At 35.9% G+C, this 16,988-nt stretch overlaps 1 protein-coding gene across 6 annotated transcripts in view; it reads right to left on the reverse strand.

The window, feature by feature from the left end:
- arhgef28a (Rho guanine nucleotide exchange factor (GEF) 28a) overlaps positions 1–16,988 on the reverse strand; it is a 255,985-nt gene that overhangs the window by 102,035 nt on the left and 136,962 nt on the right. For all 6 annotated transcript variants that reach the window (XM_039758444.1, XM_039758443.1, XM_039758447.1 and 3 more), the window contains 7 exons: positions 9,985–10,105; positions 9,425–9,560; positions 9,196–9,251; positions 8,120–8,165; positions 5,223–5,373; positions 3,829–3,950; positions 2,771–2,911 (listed from right to left, as the gene is read on the reverse strand). In XM_039758444.1, the coding sequence (XP_039614378.1) occupies positions 2,771–2,911; positions 3,829–3,950; positions 5,223–5,373; positions 8,120–8,165; positions 9,196–9,251; positions 9,425–9,560; positions 9,985–10,105 (773 nt within the window). The remainder of the gene's footprint in view (positions 1–2,770; positions 2,912–3,828; positions 3,951–5,222; positions 5,374–8,119; positions 8,166–9,195; positions 9,252–9,424; positions 9,561–9,984; positions 10,106–16,988) is intronic.

Raw genomic sequence — 16,988 nt, forward strand, 5'->3', positions numbered from 1 at the left:
GTCAGATATCTTCAGTTATAAACATCTTTGAGTGCATAAGTGTGTGTGCATGCAAGTGAATTATATATCTCAAAAACTCAAAGAAAATTTTTGCAAATCAGTAGGCCTGGTCCCATGGCTTAATGGAGCAAACTGCAAAATTGTGTGCTAAATTCAACAAGTTCTACGGCAGTTATCATTGGACATAAGTCTAATTGTTTTTGAAGGATAATAGCTGCTGGACCGAAAACAATAGATCTAGAGAATGTAACAAGACAAACACACTGTAACTTGTTTGAAAAAGATAGCTAATATTTTGGAAGTTGTCATTACAGACATACATACACATAGAGATGCACATACAAACACTATGCTAAGTCTAATTTTCTTGAGGCATTGAACATCATAGAATCAGAATCTGAAGTTAACTCGACAGTGAATTTTTGACACCATCAAAAAATATTCCATGTACATGGAAATAAAAACATTTTAGGATTTAAAAAAATACATCTTGGTAAACATTATAATGGTGATTAAAATGTTCTTATCAGAAGCCAGGTATGGTATGTCATAGGATTCAAATAACTATTAAAAGCACTAATATGGAGACATAATATTAAGTTTCACTAAAGTGCAGCATATTCACTGAAACTCCTTTTGTGTCCCACATTAAACAATTCAATTCAACTCATACAGTATAAGACAAAGTTCTATAGATGTGCTAAATTCTACAATTAGAAATACATCATTATATACTGAAAACTTCGACACTGACTTTGCTCAGTTCATTCAGACCTTAGCTCGTATATATTTTTGACAGTGACATATTATGATATCTTTATATCATTTTTAAGACCTGTTTTTGCAAGACACAGATATTCTCAGAGTGCAGGATACAAAAAGTTCATCATAAATACAACAAAGCTGTTAAGTGCAAGTACCATTATGTATCACTGTTCTTCAAAATCATGTCTTTCATTCATAAAATCATACCTTACTTAACAAACTCTATTACTCTATAGCATGCACTGTAATCATAAAACACTATATTTATTGTAATTAAATAGACTTATGATTATCGTTTAACTCATGTCTGGAATATCCATGACATGCCCCCAAGAACTAGATTCTACAAAACACCTCTAACAAATGCCACAAATTAGCTATAAAAAGAAGAAGCTGCTTAGCTTTTGCAACTACTATAATGGATAAAACTACTGCATGTACCACAACATTCAAAGGATGCCTCAAAGAAATTATTTAACGGGCAATTAATAATAACATATTATTGTGGACAAAACTCAGGGAGTTAAATATAATGGGGCAAAAATGTTAATATTCTGACATCAAGATTTTGTGCCCAATTTTTTTCACGCATAATTAACTCAAAGTTAATAAACTTTCGCAGCATTTGATCTATATTGCCATAATAAAAAACAGGGAATTTTAGTTATTATTTGAAAAACATGGCACTGCATTACTGATATAAAATGTTTCAACAAGTTCCATATTATAAAACAGCAAACCCTTTAAATCAGTTTGCATTTCTAGTATCTCATACTTCATGCTCAGGTCCTGTACTTATTGTCACCTTTAACATCAGCCTCCATTAAATCAGATAGAGACAGTGAGCTGTTTCTTCCTGATGTAAACTGTACAATGGTAACCACTAAGCACTATCTTCTATATATGATCTTTATCAAATGCTGTTTAAACACAAGCTTTTAATTAAAGCCTGAAGGCTACAGAGGATCTACATCACCCACAGCTCACACAGGTCCATAACATGTTTAACTGCTGCTCCCTGGAAGGATCCCCAGGTTTCCATTAGAAAGGATAAACTCTAACATTTCAGGTATTATTGACTACTTCCATTTTCAGACTTGGGCATAGATATGGAATACCCAGGCGCTAATTTTTAAATGTATTCATTACTACACTGACTCCATTAAGTGACCTCTTCCTTATGCTTTTCTCAGTTCTTTAGGCAACCAACGTAAATTTTTGTGACCACTATATTTCAACGAATTTTGAAATTATCTTAGTGAATTAGTAGTTCTCTTATGCTAATGTCACATTACATAGCTTCTAGTTTTTTGTTTTTTCAATTCAATTCAATTCAAATCTTTATCATCATGTGTACAAGTACCACTTATAATAAAATGCTTACCTGCATGTGCCTCCGCAGACCGGAAACAAACATCAGAGACAAAATAAATTTAGAATACAAAAAGTGACAGCAAGTGCATGTGCAAGGTAACAGTAGTAGTAGCAGAGGAGGTGACAAGTTTACTGTTTGTTAATGAGTATAATTGCAGTTGGACAAAAACTGTTCCTGAATCTGGAGGTGCGTTTTGGGATGGACTTTATAGGCTTCCTAGATGACAGTGAGTGAAAAGTGGCAGTGCAGGATAGCTGGAGTCCCACCTGATATGGTTTACATTCCTAAGACAACATGTGGTAAGGATGTCATGGATCGCAGGGAGTTGAGTGCCTGTGATCTGCTGTGCTGTTTTCACCCCAAGCTGCAGAGCTCTGCAATCCTGAACTGAACAGTTGCTGTACCAGGGAGGATGGGTTCCACAGCACACCATCTGTTTGACATCTTGTAAAGCACATTTAGCTATATCATGTGTATGAAAATGTGCTATAAAAATAAATGTTTTTGTTGTAAACTATCTGGCATTAAAAAGGGTTTCCATCTTAAATATGATCATTACTATTATTGTGGTGAAAAAAAAAACTGATTTGTAAATTGCAACCTACACAGAAAATACAAAAAAAATCTCACCATAAATAACATCCTGTCTTTTAATAATCGATTTTTCCTGCTTGCTGCAGAATTCTGGTTCAACTGCCAAGCTCCATGACTCTGCCTCATATTCCACTGTATCTGCCATAATGTCATTTCTTAGAGGAGAATCAATCATGTCTGCAAAGCAACCAAAAATGTTTAAAGAATAAAAAAATGACAATTATTTACTTACCACATGTTGTTGTAGTGATGTGTGAGGGAAAAAAATTGAATTTTATGATGAATGGAGATTGCAAAGATTATGATACAACAGTCTTGAATGGGCATCAGCAGAGAAGCCAATACTGAACAAGACCAACCAATATTAACCATCCATGGAAAATGTCAAGTAATTGATGTTACATAATCCACATGTCAGTTGTCCAAACATATTCTCAAAATAACAAAAACACGTACATTTTTTTGCTAAATTAATATGGCAGAAAAAGGCAAGTACTACAGAAACATTAAGCACATTCAAGCAGGATTTGACTCATTCATTTTTAACACACAAGTGACTGATTCCAGGTTTACAGTGGATACATTATGAGGAGAGATTAAAAGAGCTGAGCCTTTTCAATTTAAACAAAAGAAGATTAAGAGGAGACACGATTGAAGTACTTAAAATCATTAAGGAATTTTTGCACTGGATCAAGACTGTTACTTTAAAAGGAGTTCATCAATAACAAGGGGACACAGCTGGAATCTTGTTAAGGGTAAATTTCGCACAAATATTAAAAATTTAATTAATTTAATTTTTTCGATTGAATTTTCATGTTGTTTTAAGTCAAAACATAGGAAAAATACTGCTATTAAACAATGCATACTTTGAAGACAGAGATAAAAGTGTGGAAAATGGAAACAGCTGTAATGGATTGTTTGATCATGATAGATACAGTATCAATCAAAGTTTTATTTAATAAATTGCAATAAAAAAGGCATGCAACTAACAGTTATTTTTTGATAATTGTAACACCTTCTTTCATGTTCCTGTGTGTTAAAAATACATGAAGTATACGTAAAGGCTAACTGGACACTTCAAACAGCCTCCTCACCTTCCAATGGAAATGTATCTGTGCAGGGAGATGTTCCAATTACTTGAAGCATTTCCTCAGACTGAGACCAGCTTTTTGAACTGTTATTGTCTACATCAGAATCCATGATGTCGTTAGATTTCCTGAGGACAAGACATTACACACATACTAAGACATAAAAAATCATATGACACAAGAAAAGCAAGTACAAAGTGAAAAAGTAAATCCATAAACGGCAACTTTCCAAATAATAACTCTATCCTCTCAGAACACAAAGAAAACAAGAAGCATGTTCAAACTGTAAGAACATGAAATGTACATACACTGAAGTATAGGATGTTCAAGCGTACATGGTGCTTTAAATCTTACTGTTTGTTTTGAACTTATTTTCTGTTTAGAAAATTAATAAAAAATACTGCATTATATACGCTTTTAAGGATATGGAATTTAAAACACCATTGACTAGACCCTATATCTAGGAAGTATGAGATAAAATTTATTCTAATTTATGGTATTTTTTGAATTTAGGTCATGAATGAGACTAAGTGTAATACATGTGAAGTAAATAATAAAAAATATACAGTATATAGCATTACATTTTGTTCTGTTGCTACTAAGCATAAGTTATATTGTGAACCCTGCCAACATGCAGTATACCTGTATGACATAAGTCTAATAATAATTGCGTGTACCTTCATTGAAGATGAACTTTAATACCTAGACTTCATGCTTTAACCAGGACATATAATGTGGGGTGGCAAGGTGGTGCAGTGGGTAGTGCTGCCACTTCACAAATACTGGGTTTGAATATTGTACCCGAACACTGTCTGTATGTAGTTTGCATGCGTTTTACTGTGAGTACTCCATATTTTCCTCCCATATTTTCCTCTCCGAGTCAGAGTATGTGCATATGTGGGCCTTGAAATCAACAGATGCCCTGTTCAGGGATCATTCCCATTTTGCATTATTGGTACCTGGCTTGGCTCCATCTCCTTGCAACCTTGAATTAAATTAAACTGATTAGAGAATGTTATGTTATTATCAATATCTCAAAAATAAACAAGTTGTTTTAATAATATTGATGTGTGCATGAGGTGACTTAAAATGAACAGGTGCCTCATCTAGGTCTGGTTACTGCTGATATAATCTCAAGTTCTCCCAAATTTAAAAAGTTTGAATAAACTGGTTTAGAAAATGAAAGAATGAATAGTGCTTATACTAAGATTAATGTTTACAGACTGAAAAATACAAAGATGAATTACGTTTGCTTACTGCCTTTCTTGAACAGCTTTAACAAAAATTGATTCTGGGTTTAGAGGAGGACAAAATAATTATTTAAACATATATTTCCATGGAAATATAATCACAGAGAACTCTTAAAATAAACTATGAACCCTACCAAGGGTCTGACTTACCGGTCAATAAAGGGGCCAAACGCATTCTTTGAATGTAGATTATTCTGAGAGTAGGATTCTCGTCTTGTATCTTTGGATATTCCTATGGGTATAGTGGAAGACCAACTGTTCGTTGGAGGAGATGGAAGAGGAACATCCTTTGCTGATGAAGCTAAATAAATGGTATGTTTATATATTTTAAACATTTTTGAGTTTAAATATGAAAGAAGATTAAAATGCAACCTAAGTTAAAACATTAAACTAGAATTAAAATGATTATTCATTACACATCAGTATTAAACTACTGAATACAAAATCTTGTCACTGAAGTGGAAACCTTCAGTACCATTTGCATCTGAATGAGATATTGGAACAACCTGGCCATTAGTTTAACAAATAAGCTTGATGGACTGAATAGTCTAACGTTTTTTGTCAAATTTAAGTTCCTTTTATGAATATTTCAATTTGCAAAGATTTGCAGTATATGAGGGGTGATTAAAATGTCAACAGAAAGAAATACTCTACAGTGATTATTTTGTAAGTGTCCTACAACTACTTCCTAAGTACTTAGATATGTAAATTCCACTGATTTAAAGTTGTTTATATTGTATTATTTCTAAACCAAGTCAATAAATGCTAAAAACTATAAGATCATGCAGTGTAATATCATTGAATTTGTAACACTAGATAGCAACACCCCTACAGAAATTCTTTCTCGCCTAGTCAACATAAACCAGGAGCATTCCCCTTCATGTGCCATAATCAAGGAATAGGCTGCTGAATTCTGCTGTGACAGGATGTTTCTCAAAACCGATCATAGCTGTCTGTGACTGTGCAGGTCGGCTCCATGCTCCCTCTTCCATTTTGGGTGACTCTTGAGCTCAACACTACTAATAGTCATGACCGGGATGAGCCTGGCTAGATGAGAACAAACGCACACCAAGCAAGGTGATGGCGAAAATGCGATCTACTGCTTTTAATACACAATTCAAAAATCAAAACAGTTAGTGTCTATTAAAGTGCACTGCTCAAAATATCATCAATAAATAGATAATCCATAAAACTGTGGAAATCTGTGAGATAAAAACAAGACTTAAAAGAAGACTAAAACCAATGCCACAGTTAGAGGGTCATTGTTCCTCCCAGATTTGGATGAGCCCAACACAATTCCCTTTTCCTGTCCCCAGCTCACCAATAGCTCACTCAGCTGGCAGAGACGCTAGCTGCCCCAATCCTCTCCTCCCAACCCCCGTCTTAGCTGCCTCAAACGGCATCAGCCAGACCGCTCGGGGTCGGTTGTCCTCCCGTCTTCCTTCACAGTCCCGCAGTCATCCCTGAGGAGGACATCACCTTCATTGCACCCGTTCTTCAACGACGGTCGGCATGCATGATCTGCCCCCACAGCACCAAACCTTTGCTCCTATGTGGTACAAACAGCTGCACTGCCTTTCCCCACACTGGCTATCTCGACCTGTCTCTCCACCCGCTGCTGTTTTATGGCTCATCTGCTGTTCATTCTCTCTCTTCCTCCTGTCTCTATCTTGTGCTCCCCTTTTATATGCTTGGGAAGCAGCTGCAGGTGCAATTGCTCTGGGCTGATAAAGAGAGAATCAGACCACCTGCACATGTCGGCAAGGCAACACATGGACAGCTGATCACCTCACACCAACCCGGAGACGAGCCATCTTCTCTGCAGATTGCTCACACCTGCTCCACTGCCCAGTGCAAGCATGTCCATTTATTTATTTAAACAGACACTTTTTCTGAGTGTCGAACCTGCTATACCATTATCTGACCTACGGTCTAGACTGATGAAAGAAGAAAATTATGAATTACAATGGAGAACTTAAGAGCGACAGTGAGTAATAGCAGGTGTAAGAGCCATTTGTGAAAAAGTGTATATGTGATTGATCACATTATGAAATTAATTGTATATAATAAATGTAATAGATATAATGGTATAGTTTTATTGTGAATGCTAGGAAGACAAAGAAGCATACGAAAATGAAGGTTTTTTAAATTTATTTAAAGCACGTAACATTAAACTAAATTCAAAGAAAATGAAGTGTTGCTTGGCTGATTTGTCATTCCTTTGGAAGCAATGGGTGGCTGCTCCATTATTCTATACTACAATAATATTTGACCTGTTGAACAGGTAATAGAAAAACAGTTTTCTGCTGTTAAATTAAGAAATTAACATTCTGAATGTTTTTGCCTGGCTATCCTATCATGGGTAGACAGATGGATCAATATGAAGTTGATCTGTGCCTAACAGACAGCACTAATTTTAAGAATTCACATTTTGTTAACTATGGATGACAGACAAGCAGCCTACAGCAGTCTTTAACCTACTGGGTCCAGTGCTCTTTTTACAACAGTAATTTGTCTGCCAATTATCATCAATTATGCACTGCAGGTCTGCCAGTGTCCTCCAAAGCTGCCCATATCCTTCCTCTTCCCGGATCTGTGTTGCTCAGTGAGTGATTAATCACATTACTTGATTAAACTCAACCATTCATCTTCAATGCTAATTTAACACGAGCCTTCATTTTTTCTAATACAAAATATAACAGCAAAAATCCAAAATTCAATCTAGAAATACAACTGAAAGCAGTAAAATATGGGTAAGCCAACACATTCTGTTATATGGGTTTTTCATAATCTTGGCACTTCCACAAACATTTTAAAAACACAAATAACTTTAACTTAGAAAATAAAATATATTGCTATATTGTGCCATTTTAGTGAACCTAGTGTAAACTAAGACAATGTTAAATATATTTTCAATACTCTAACAAGGCAATACAGTAAAATGATATATAGCACCTGCACACATATAGATATTTTCGAAACAAAATAAAATATTTTACAATAAAAATTCTTTCATTAAATGGCAAATATGACAGCACAAGACTTACACTGTGGAGTGGTCACTGGCTTGTTTTTGACTGACGTGCTCAGCCTCTGTTTAATCAGAATACAATAACAAATTTAATGACATGTGAATATAGTAGTATTTAGAATATTTACTAAACAAAACAAATTAATACACAATCAAATTAAACATTATAAATAATATAATTTAAAAGTTATAGATTACTGAAACAGAAAGTGCTTACAAATGTTTATGTTTTACCCAGACTCACAGTAAGGGGATATTCCAGTAGAAATGCACAATTTTCATGATGTTTTGGCACTGTTGCTATGCTTGGCTTATGCGAACACCCACAACTTTGCTAGTAGTATCTAAAGGTGTCTAATGAACATCATCATTTATTTAAGAATTGACAGGTGATATGTTTTTGGCTTCTTTTATTCATGCACTAAACCAGACAAATCATATAGCTCACGCAAAACAGAAACAAAATAAAAAGATCATTAGCTTTGTCTATAAAGGTACAATTAAAAAGTATGTTAAATGTTCCATAAAACAGCAATTTCTCTTATTAAGAATATTATACCTTCTGGGATCAACTTGTTCCTGTCATAAAGACAAAGTGAAATGAGTGATTATTTCCTAAAAACAAATCTGAATTAAGATTCAGAAATTTAAGAGATGGCATGGCAACTCAATGGTTAGTGTTACAGTGTCAAAGCTGCAGGCTTTTGGGCTCTTAATCTGTGCCTGTTCACTACCTATTCTAGCCTTCTCTTTATGTCTGTGTGGGTTTTCTAGAGCTACTTTAATTTTCACCCATTTCCTAAAGGCCTAATTTAATGTAAATTATCCTTGTATGAATGTGTGGGTTTATGCCTAAGATGGGCAGGGATCCCATTCTGGGTTGGTTCCTGCTAATGACTAAATGCTATATATATGAAATATATATCCACAGGGAATATATTCAATGAATGAAAGAAATACAGATAACAGATGTATACTTAACAGAAGTACAGTAATTTGAAAACATTTTAAAATTAACAATAATAATAATAATACATGTTTGATGCATTCTTTTGTTTAGGATCATAATTTAAGTAAGGAATATACACTTACCCTAATACATGGTGCAACACTTTCTTTGCACTGTTTGTGGATATTAATCGTGCAGTCTCAAAAAAAGGAAACACAAAAGAAAAACAATCATTATTTTATGCTTGCTTGTTATTGTAAATGTGTTACATTTTTAACTTAAAAATATGAACTAGAAACTTAAAACTACATTTTTTAAATTAAATACTGATCTGGCCTTTTCAATACAAGAAAAAAAGAAATAAATACCTACTGGAACACTGAAAAAGCTCTTTCCCAATAATGGTTTTGTCACACACCAAGCAGAGAGTAGGTCCAGAAAATGAGCCACTTACAAACTGGTGGCCATGGATTAATTTGTCCTTTCCATCTTTTTCCTTGTTCTTTCCCTTATATAGACAAAATAACTATTATAAAGTATTTCCTCATCTCATCAAATTTTTCAGAACCACAGTAAAATTTTAAAAAACTATTTTTTTTTTCAAGAACACAACAAACATGCAGGCACTACAGCTAAGCTGGAAAATATTAATTGTGGGACACATGCTTATGTTTTGTTCTTATTTTATCATGGTCAGTTTACTCACTGGATAAGCAGTAGACAATAAAATTTTACTCTCATTTGTTACCTTGTTTGCACTGCTGCTCATGGTGGTTAATGATTACTAAAAGTAAGGTCATTTTTCTTTCAGACAAACAGTTAAACCAGTATTTTTGTATCTATTTGCATCTTTTTCTTTGTCAAGCACAATTTACCATAAAGATTCTCATTTAAAGTTCAGCAGAATCTGTCATATTTTGGCAAGCATTTACCTTCTTATCCCTTTTGCCTGACATCCTGTTTTTCAAGAAGCTGAAGGTGCGGCTCACTTTGTACTTCTCAGATTCTGTCTTTGATGGGATGATATACTTATCCCACTCTTCTTCTTCAATTCTACAAGAAATAATAAATTATAAAAGTGCAACTTCTAGCATAAAAGTCAAATATTGGCAAGTACAGATGTTCATTAAATTACTTTTTCTGTGCATTCATTCAGTGGGCTAAAAAATAAGTAACTGAGGGTAAGTAAAAGACTTGGGGGGTTGTCATGGGGCGATAAAGTTAATATTTATTATTTGAAGGCAGAATCAAAAACAAAAACAAATAATGCATTCTCAGCTGAATATTACCATTTATTCTGCTGGAAATGTACTTTAGTGAACATACAGATTTTTGTACAGCTGTAAACTTTCCAAGTGAAACACTTTAACACTGACATATATAGAATTGTAGTGATGTGCTAGCGTGGAACTTTTGAAGGCAATGTGTAACAGCAGTGAGGCAGACACCTTAAGTGCAGTGCTCATCAAAATGCATTACGTGACAGCAGCATTAGCATGTAAACCCCTGTGTTTAGCCAAATGAGACCCTAAAAATGGTGGTAATGGAATAGCCTTTTAAATATGATACAAATATACTTTAAATATAAGCGTTCATTTGTTCTTCGTAATTAATGGCTTTTACAGTTCAACTCAATAGATGTTATTTTTAGAATTGGGAATAATTTGAGAATACTTATTCATATTGATTACCTTTGGTATTCTAATTTATCATTTAAAAGTATAATAACTTTGGGCTGGTTCACTTAGAAGAAAATTAAAAAATACCACTATGGTGTAGACCTCAAAAGTCCATTCATATAAAAAATGAATGAATAACAAACAAAAAAGTTATTGAGAAATCAAAATCTATTAGATTAGGAATTTTAAAACATTTTACTCTACATCCAGAAGTTTTTTTTTTGGTTTTGTTTACTTGCATGACATCATTTTCAAATAAGCACTTTAAAGTATTTGAAAAATGAATCATTTATTGTCCAATTAATTTCTTAGCATAAATCCTAATCAAGATAAAACATCATACAGTATGAAGCAGTGCATGGAGTTGGTCAAACTGGAAACAACAGGGGTCTTATCACAATAACAGCAACAGCAGCCATTTTAGATGCAGTGTCGCAACAGGACTGTTTAGCTAAACTACAAAAATAAATAACCAATCAAGTGCATTAATGAAGTTAATAGCTCAACGCTTGCTATTTCTACATATGCCTGCTTTCAGCAAAGAGGATGTCTACGTACTCCTTAAGGAATTCCAAAAGAGTGAGGTGGCGCAGAGACTCTGTTAGCTCAGGCCTGCATTCCTCCTCGGCTGACTGCACTCGCTTACGGAAATTTAATTCCCTATAAAAAACAACACATTTGCTAATATTTGAATGCCAAAAACAAGACTGGGTCAAGGCACAACAATTTAAATTAGCTTAGTATCATGTGACTACAAATAGTTTAATAAAAAGTATGTTTTATCCTTTTTCATAGTTTACAAACAATATGTTTATCTGTTTTAAGATTAAACACCTTTTTGTAAGAACCAGCTAGAAAAACCTTTAAAGTGAAATAACTTAAAATATATTTTTACAGTTTTTAACATACTTCGTTTGATTCCCATTGCAATTTTAATAATGGAAAATAAAGCACCTCATTAACAATTTTAAGCAAACAAAATGTCTACATTGAGGTATTCTTTATGCATCTGAAGCTTTAATATCAACTCTTTATATTAATATATTTGAATAATAAATTAAAATAACTGTCATAATTGTTAGTTTTAAAATGTGTCCAAGTCAGTGACAAGTGATCTTGTCCTTTAGCACTTTCTAGCTTTCTAGGTTAAAACTGCATCTTTACATGCCCTCCCTGTGAATAGGTCAGTTTCCTCCATGTACTCCAGCTTCCTCCTGCATCTCAATGTTGTGATGTTAGGTTGACTGGCAAACTGAATTAGCCCAGACTGTGTCTGCCTTGTGATGGACTGGAAACACAACAAGGACTAGTTCTTGCCTTGAACCCACCTGATGCTGCTGAGACTGGATTTGGCTTCCCACATAATAGAACTGGCATGTTTGAAAAAGGGATATATGGATTATTATTTATTTAGGTACTTTAGGTACCAAAAGCTACTTTCAGTATCAACATCCAGTAACCTATTTACACACATATATATTGTGGAGGACGGCCGGAGTCCTTACCCAGCTGCTACCCCCGTAGCATGGAAGGTCCGGAGAAGAGTTTATTTTTAAGAATGTTTCTACCACGGGCCAAAAGAAGGCAGCCCCCTTGGCTTGTAGCTGGGCCACGGGTCATGAGCATTGAAGCTCTATCCTGTTGGGGCCTGAGGCCACCTCCAGGGGGTGCATGGACATTTGCAAGTCCCTATTTGGCTGCACTTCTACCACACCCGGACGTGCGGCCAAAAGATGCTCGTTGGGCACTTGGAGTCCTTACGGGTGCCCTATAAATAGGTGCCAGTCCCCACTATTCATAGGCCAGAGTTGGGAGGAAGAGGACAAAGCCTGAGGAGGAGTGGAGGCGAATGGACTGTGTGTTGTGTCTTGGTGCTGGTTTACTGTGTGAACAGAACTGTAAATAAACCATGTCCTGGGTGCAAAACCTGTCTCCTGCCTGTCTGTGTCAGGCTTCACAATATATAAATATATATGTATATATATTTTGGCGAGCAGCTGGGGGTGGTACCCAACCGGGATGCCTGGAAGTACTGGGAGTGGGACTACGCCTCCTCCAGACCACGAGAGGGCAGTCGCCCTGGTTGGTATGGCGGCCATGGAAATGGAGCATGAAAGGTCAACCCTATAGGGTCCCGTATTCACCCCCAGGGGGTGCCCAGATGCCTGAGATGCCCTGGATGTCAGCACTTTTGCCACACCCGAAGGTGCTGGCGGAAGGATTACCAGGGACACCCAGAGTGCTCATGCGGCACTTCCACCACACCAGGGTCAGTACTCAGCTTATCAACACCAAAGTAATTTCCTCTGTCATACCTTCTTCTCTATGTTTTTCTTAGCCAGGACTACCGGAATTAATGAGAACTATCAGTTAAGAACTCTTGAAAGTATGAGGTGAATGATGTGACTTGAGCTGAAGATAAATGGGATCACATATATCTGAGTTTTTACCAAGGTAACATAGTGGTGCAGTGGTAAGTGCTAGGGAATCATACTTTCAGGAGACATGCTTTAAATTCCAAAATGTTTCTTCTTTGTTGAGTAATCTGAAAATTGTCAATGTATTGCAGTCGGTCTTTCAAAATAATACTCTGATTATCCTTCCATGTCCCAAAGAATTGTGTGTTAAGTTAACTGAAAACTTTAAACTTAGAAGACTATGGCTCTGAATATGACATACAATAAACTAGTGTAACTAATTTAACTCTTAAATTAATTCAACAGGTTCAAAAATAATTGGATTCAATCAATGCTGGACGGATGAGTGGATTTTTCTTTAGGTTTAAAAATCTATATTTTGGAGACATACAGAAAGTAAAGAATTTTCCCAATTTACTGTAATAAATAAATGTTTGCAATTAAAAATTATTTATTGCTTACTACCATTAAAAATTACATATGCTTATAATAAGCATGCCAAAATTGAAAGCAAGTGGATTTGTTACTTATGATACTGTATAATACAGTGGTGTGAAAAACTATTTGCCCCCTTCCTGATTTCTTAATCTTTTGCATGTTTGTCACACAAAATGTTTCTGATCATCAAACACATTTAACCATTAGTCAAATATAACACAAGTAAACACAAAATGTAGTTTTTAAAATGATGGTTTTTATTATTTAGGGAGAAAAAAAATCCAAACCTACATGGCCCTGTGTGAAAAGTAATTGCCCCTGAACCTAATAACTGGTTGGGCCACCCTTAGCAGCAATAACTGCAATCAAGCGTTTGCGATAACTTGCAATGAGTCTTTTACAGCGCTCTGGAGGAATTCTGGCCCACTCATCTTTGCAGAATTGTTGTAATTCAGCTTTATTTGAGGGTTTTCTAGCATGAACCGCCTTTTTAAGGTCATGCCATAGCATCTTAATTGGATTCAGGCCAGGACTTTGACTAGGCCACTCCAAAGTCTTCATTTTGTTTTTCTTCAGCCATTCAGAGGTGGATTTGCTGGTGTGTTTTGGGTCATTGTCCTGTTGCAGCACCCAAAATCGCTTCAGCTTGAGTTGACGAACAGATGGCCGGACATTCTCCTTCAGGATTTTTTGGTAGACAGTAGAATTCATGGTTCCATCTATCACAGCAAGCCTTCCAGGTCCTGAAGCAGCAAAACAACCCCAGACCATCACACTACCACCACCATATTTTACTGTTGGTATGATGTTCTTTTCCTGAAATGCTGTGTTCCTTTTACGCCAGATGTAACAGGACATTTGCCTTCCAAAAAGTTCAACTTTTGTCTCATCAGTCCACAAGGTATTTTTCCAGAAGTCTTGGCAATCATTGAGATGTTTCTTAGCAAAATTGAGACGAGCCCTAATGTTCTTTTTGCTTAACAGTGGTTTGCGTCTTGGAAATCTGCCATGCAGGCCGTTTTTGCCCAGTCTCTTTCTTATGGTAGAGTCGTGAACACTGACCTTAATTGAGGCAAGTGAGGCCTGCAGTTCTTTAGACGTTGTCCTGGGGTCTTTTGTGACCTCTCGGATAAGTCGTCTCTGCGCTCTTGGGGTCATTTTGGTCGGCCGGCCACTCCTGGGAAGGTTCACCACTGTTCCATGTTTTTGCCATTTGTGGATAATGGCTCTCACTGTGGTTCGCTGGAGTCCCAAAGCATCTCATTTGTTCCTGAATTTCTTTGGATCTTGGCATGATGTCTAGCTTTTCAGGTGCTTTTGGTCTACTTCTCTGTGTCAGGCAGCTCCTATTTAAGTGATTTCTTGATTGAAACAGGTGTGGCAGTAATCAGGCCTGGGGGTGGCTACGGAAATTGAAGTTAGGTTATTTTTGAACAAGGGGGCAATTACTTTTTTACACAGGGCCATGTAGGTTTGGATTTTTTTTTCTCCCTAAATAATAAAACCATCATTTAAAAACTGCATTTTGTGTTTACTTGTGTTATATTTGACTAATGGTTAAATGTGTTTGATGATCAGAAACATTTTGTGTGACAAACATGCAAAAGAATAAGAAATCAGGAAGGGGGCAAATAGTTTTTCACACCACTGTACCTATATATTATATAATAATGCAATATATAATAAAATGCTTTTCATATGTAAATGTGCATGGCACTAAATATTAGTCATCTTTTAAATGAAAAAAACTAAAAAAAAAAACTTTTGAAAAGAATTATCAATTGCTATTAAGCTACTAATATCTTTGCTTAGATCACTCACTAATATTCCTAAAACAACTTGCTTGTACTCTACAAAGTTTGCAGCATAAATAAAACAATATACTGCAGGATATCAAAAATAAAGTATTTTTTCAAAATTACAGTGTTTCACATAACCTATACAAAGACTGACTTATTCAAAAAAGTTAAGCTGACAAGAACAAAAAGGAGCTAAGCCTCTTGATAAGAAGCACAGATGATAACAAGTAATTTATAGACACTGACAAGACCTTCAAAAAGTAAGTCTGAAACAGGTTTGTATCACTGTTTGCTGATGAAACACTTATCAGAGTACAGTGTATATAAAGTACACACACCTGCTAATGACAGTTACTCATCATAAACCTTTCAAAATATATACTGTATGTTATGCTTTTCAGTAGACATGCAACACGCCTGTTGTTATGCTGAGCAATGACTCAATTAATAGTACATACAAAATATTATATCTTTGTTTTATACATACATATACACACACACTACCAGTCAGGTTTTAGAACACCGCCATTTTTACAGTTCAAGTCCAGTGAATAACCTGAAATGGCACAAAGGTAAGCAGTAAACTGCCAGAGGTTAAAAAAAGAGTTTAGGTTACAAATATATAATGGCCAAAAAGGGGCACCTCAGACCCCAGGCACAAGTGCATAGACACAGTCAAGGGTTCAAATAACATATTTCTATTACACATAAGTGCCTTTTCAGGTTTTTCCTCCAACACACAAATAGTCACAAGCACAATTCAAATAATTAACTTTCTCCACTCTCTTTCAGGTATTCTTTTTCCCTTCCTCCCGATTCCAACTCCCTGATGCAATAGAAATCGCTTCTTTAATGCCAAAACCAGGAGTACCTCCAGTGCCAGAGCTTAGGAAGCACTTCTGGGTTAGGTGGAATCTTCCCAAAATAGGGAACATTTCTTTTGACAGCACCTCTGATAACACCCAGGAACCCCGTCAGGGATGCCTTTCGAGACTGCAGGACCCATGATACCATGGAGATGTTCATATTGGGACTGGGCAAAAGAAGCACTGCCACCCCCCATGTTGGTAGTTAAAGTGTCCCAGTTCATCCATTTAAGCCTGAATGCTCCAACGGTAGTATGAACAGCTAGCCATCCCTGCTTCTCCCACTGTGCTGCCCATCTATTATGGTCTCTCAGCTGGGAAAGGCATCACACAGTCCGAATGATGGTCCATCCATGTCAGCATTCACTATATACATATGGTAACTCGGCAAAAGAGAAAGTGCGAGTGTGATATGCATGAGGAGGAGTAAAGGCATAGGAGACACACTGAGAAAATCAGTTTCAAGGACGTACAGTATAAAACCTTGATAATAATCTGAGAAGTAGACTTTATGTGAATGTGCGCGAAAGAAGAAACACTGCTGAAGACATATTCGTAAAACCATAAGAGGCCTGCTGGAAGAGTCACCTTCCAAGACAGAAAGTATAAAATCAGACAGGAAGTGAGGAAGGTGCTTTGAAAATAATGACAGTCTGAGAAGCAGGCTTATGAGAACACTAGAGGGGGGGCGCCAATAATGAGATGTTCACACACACACATGAATACAGAGAAAAGGT

This window comes from Polypterus senegalus, chromosome 7 (genome assembly GCF_016835505.1).
Source record: "Polypterus senegalus isolate Bchr_013 chromosome 7, ASM1683550v1, whole genome shotgun sequence".
Classification (NCBI taxonomy): domain Eukaryota; kingdom Metazoa; phylum Chordata; class Cladistia; order Polypteriformes; family Polypteridae; genus Polypterus; species Polypterus senegalus.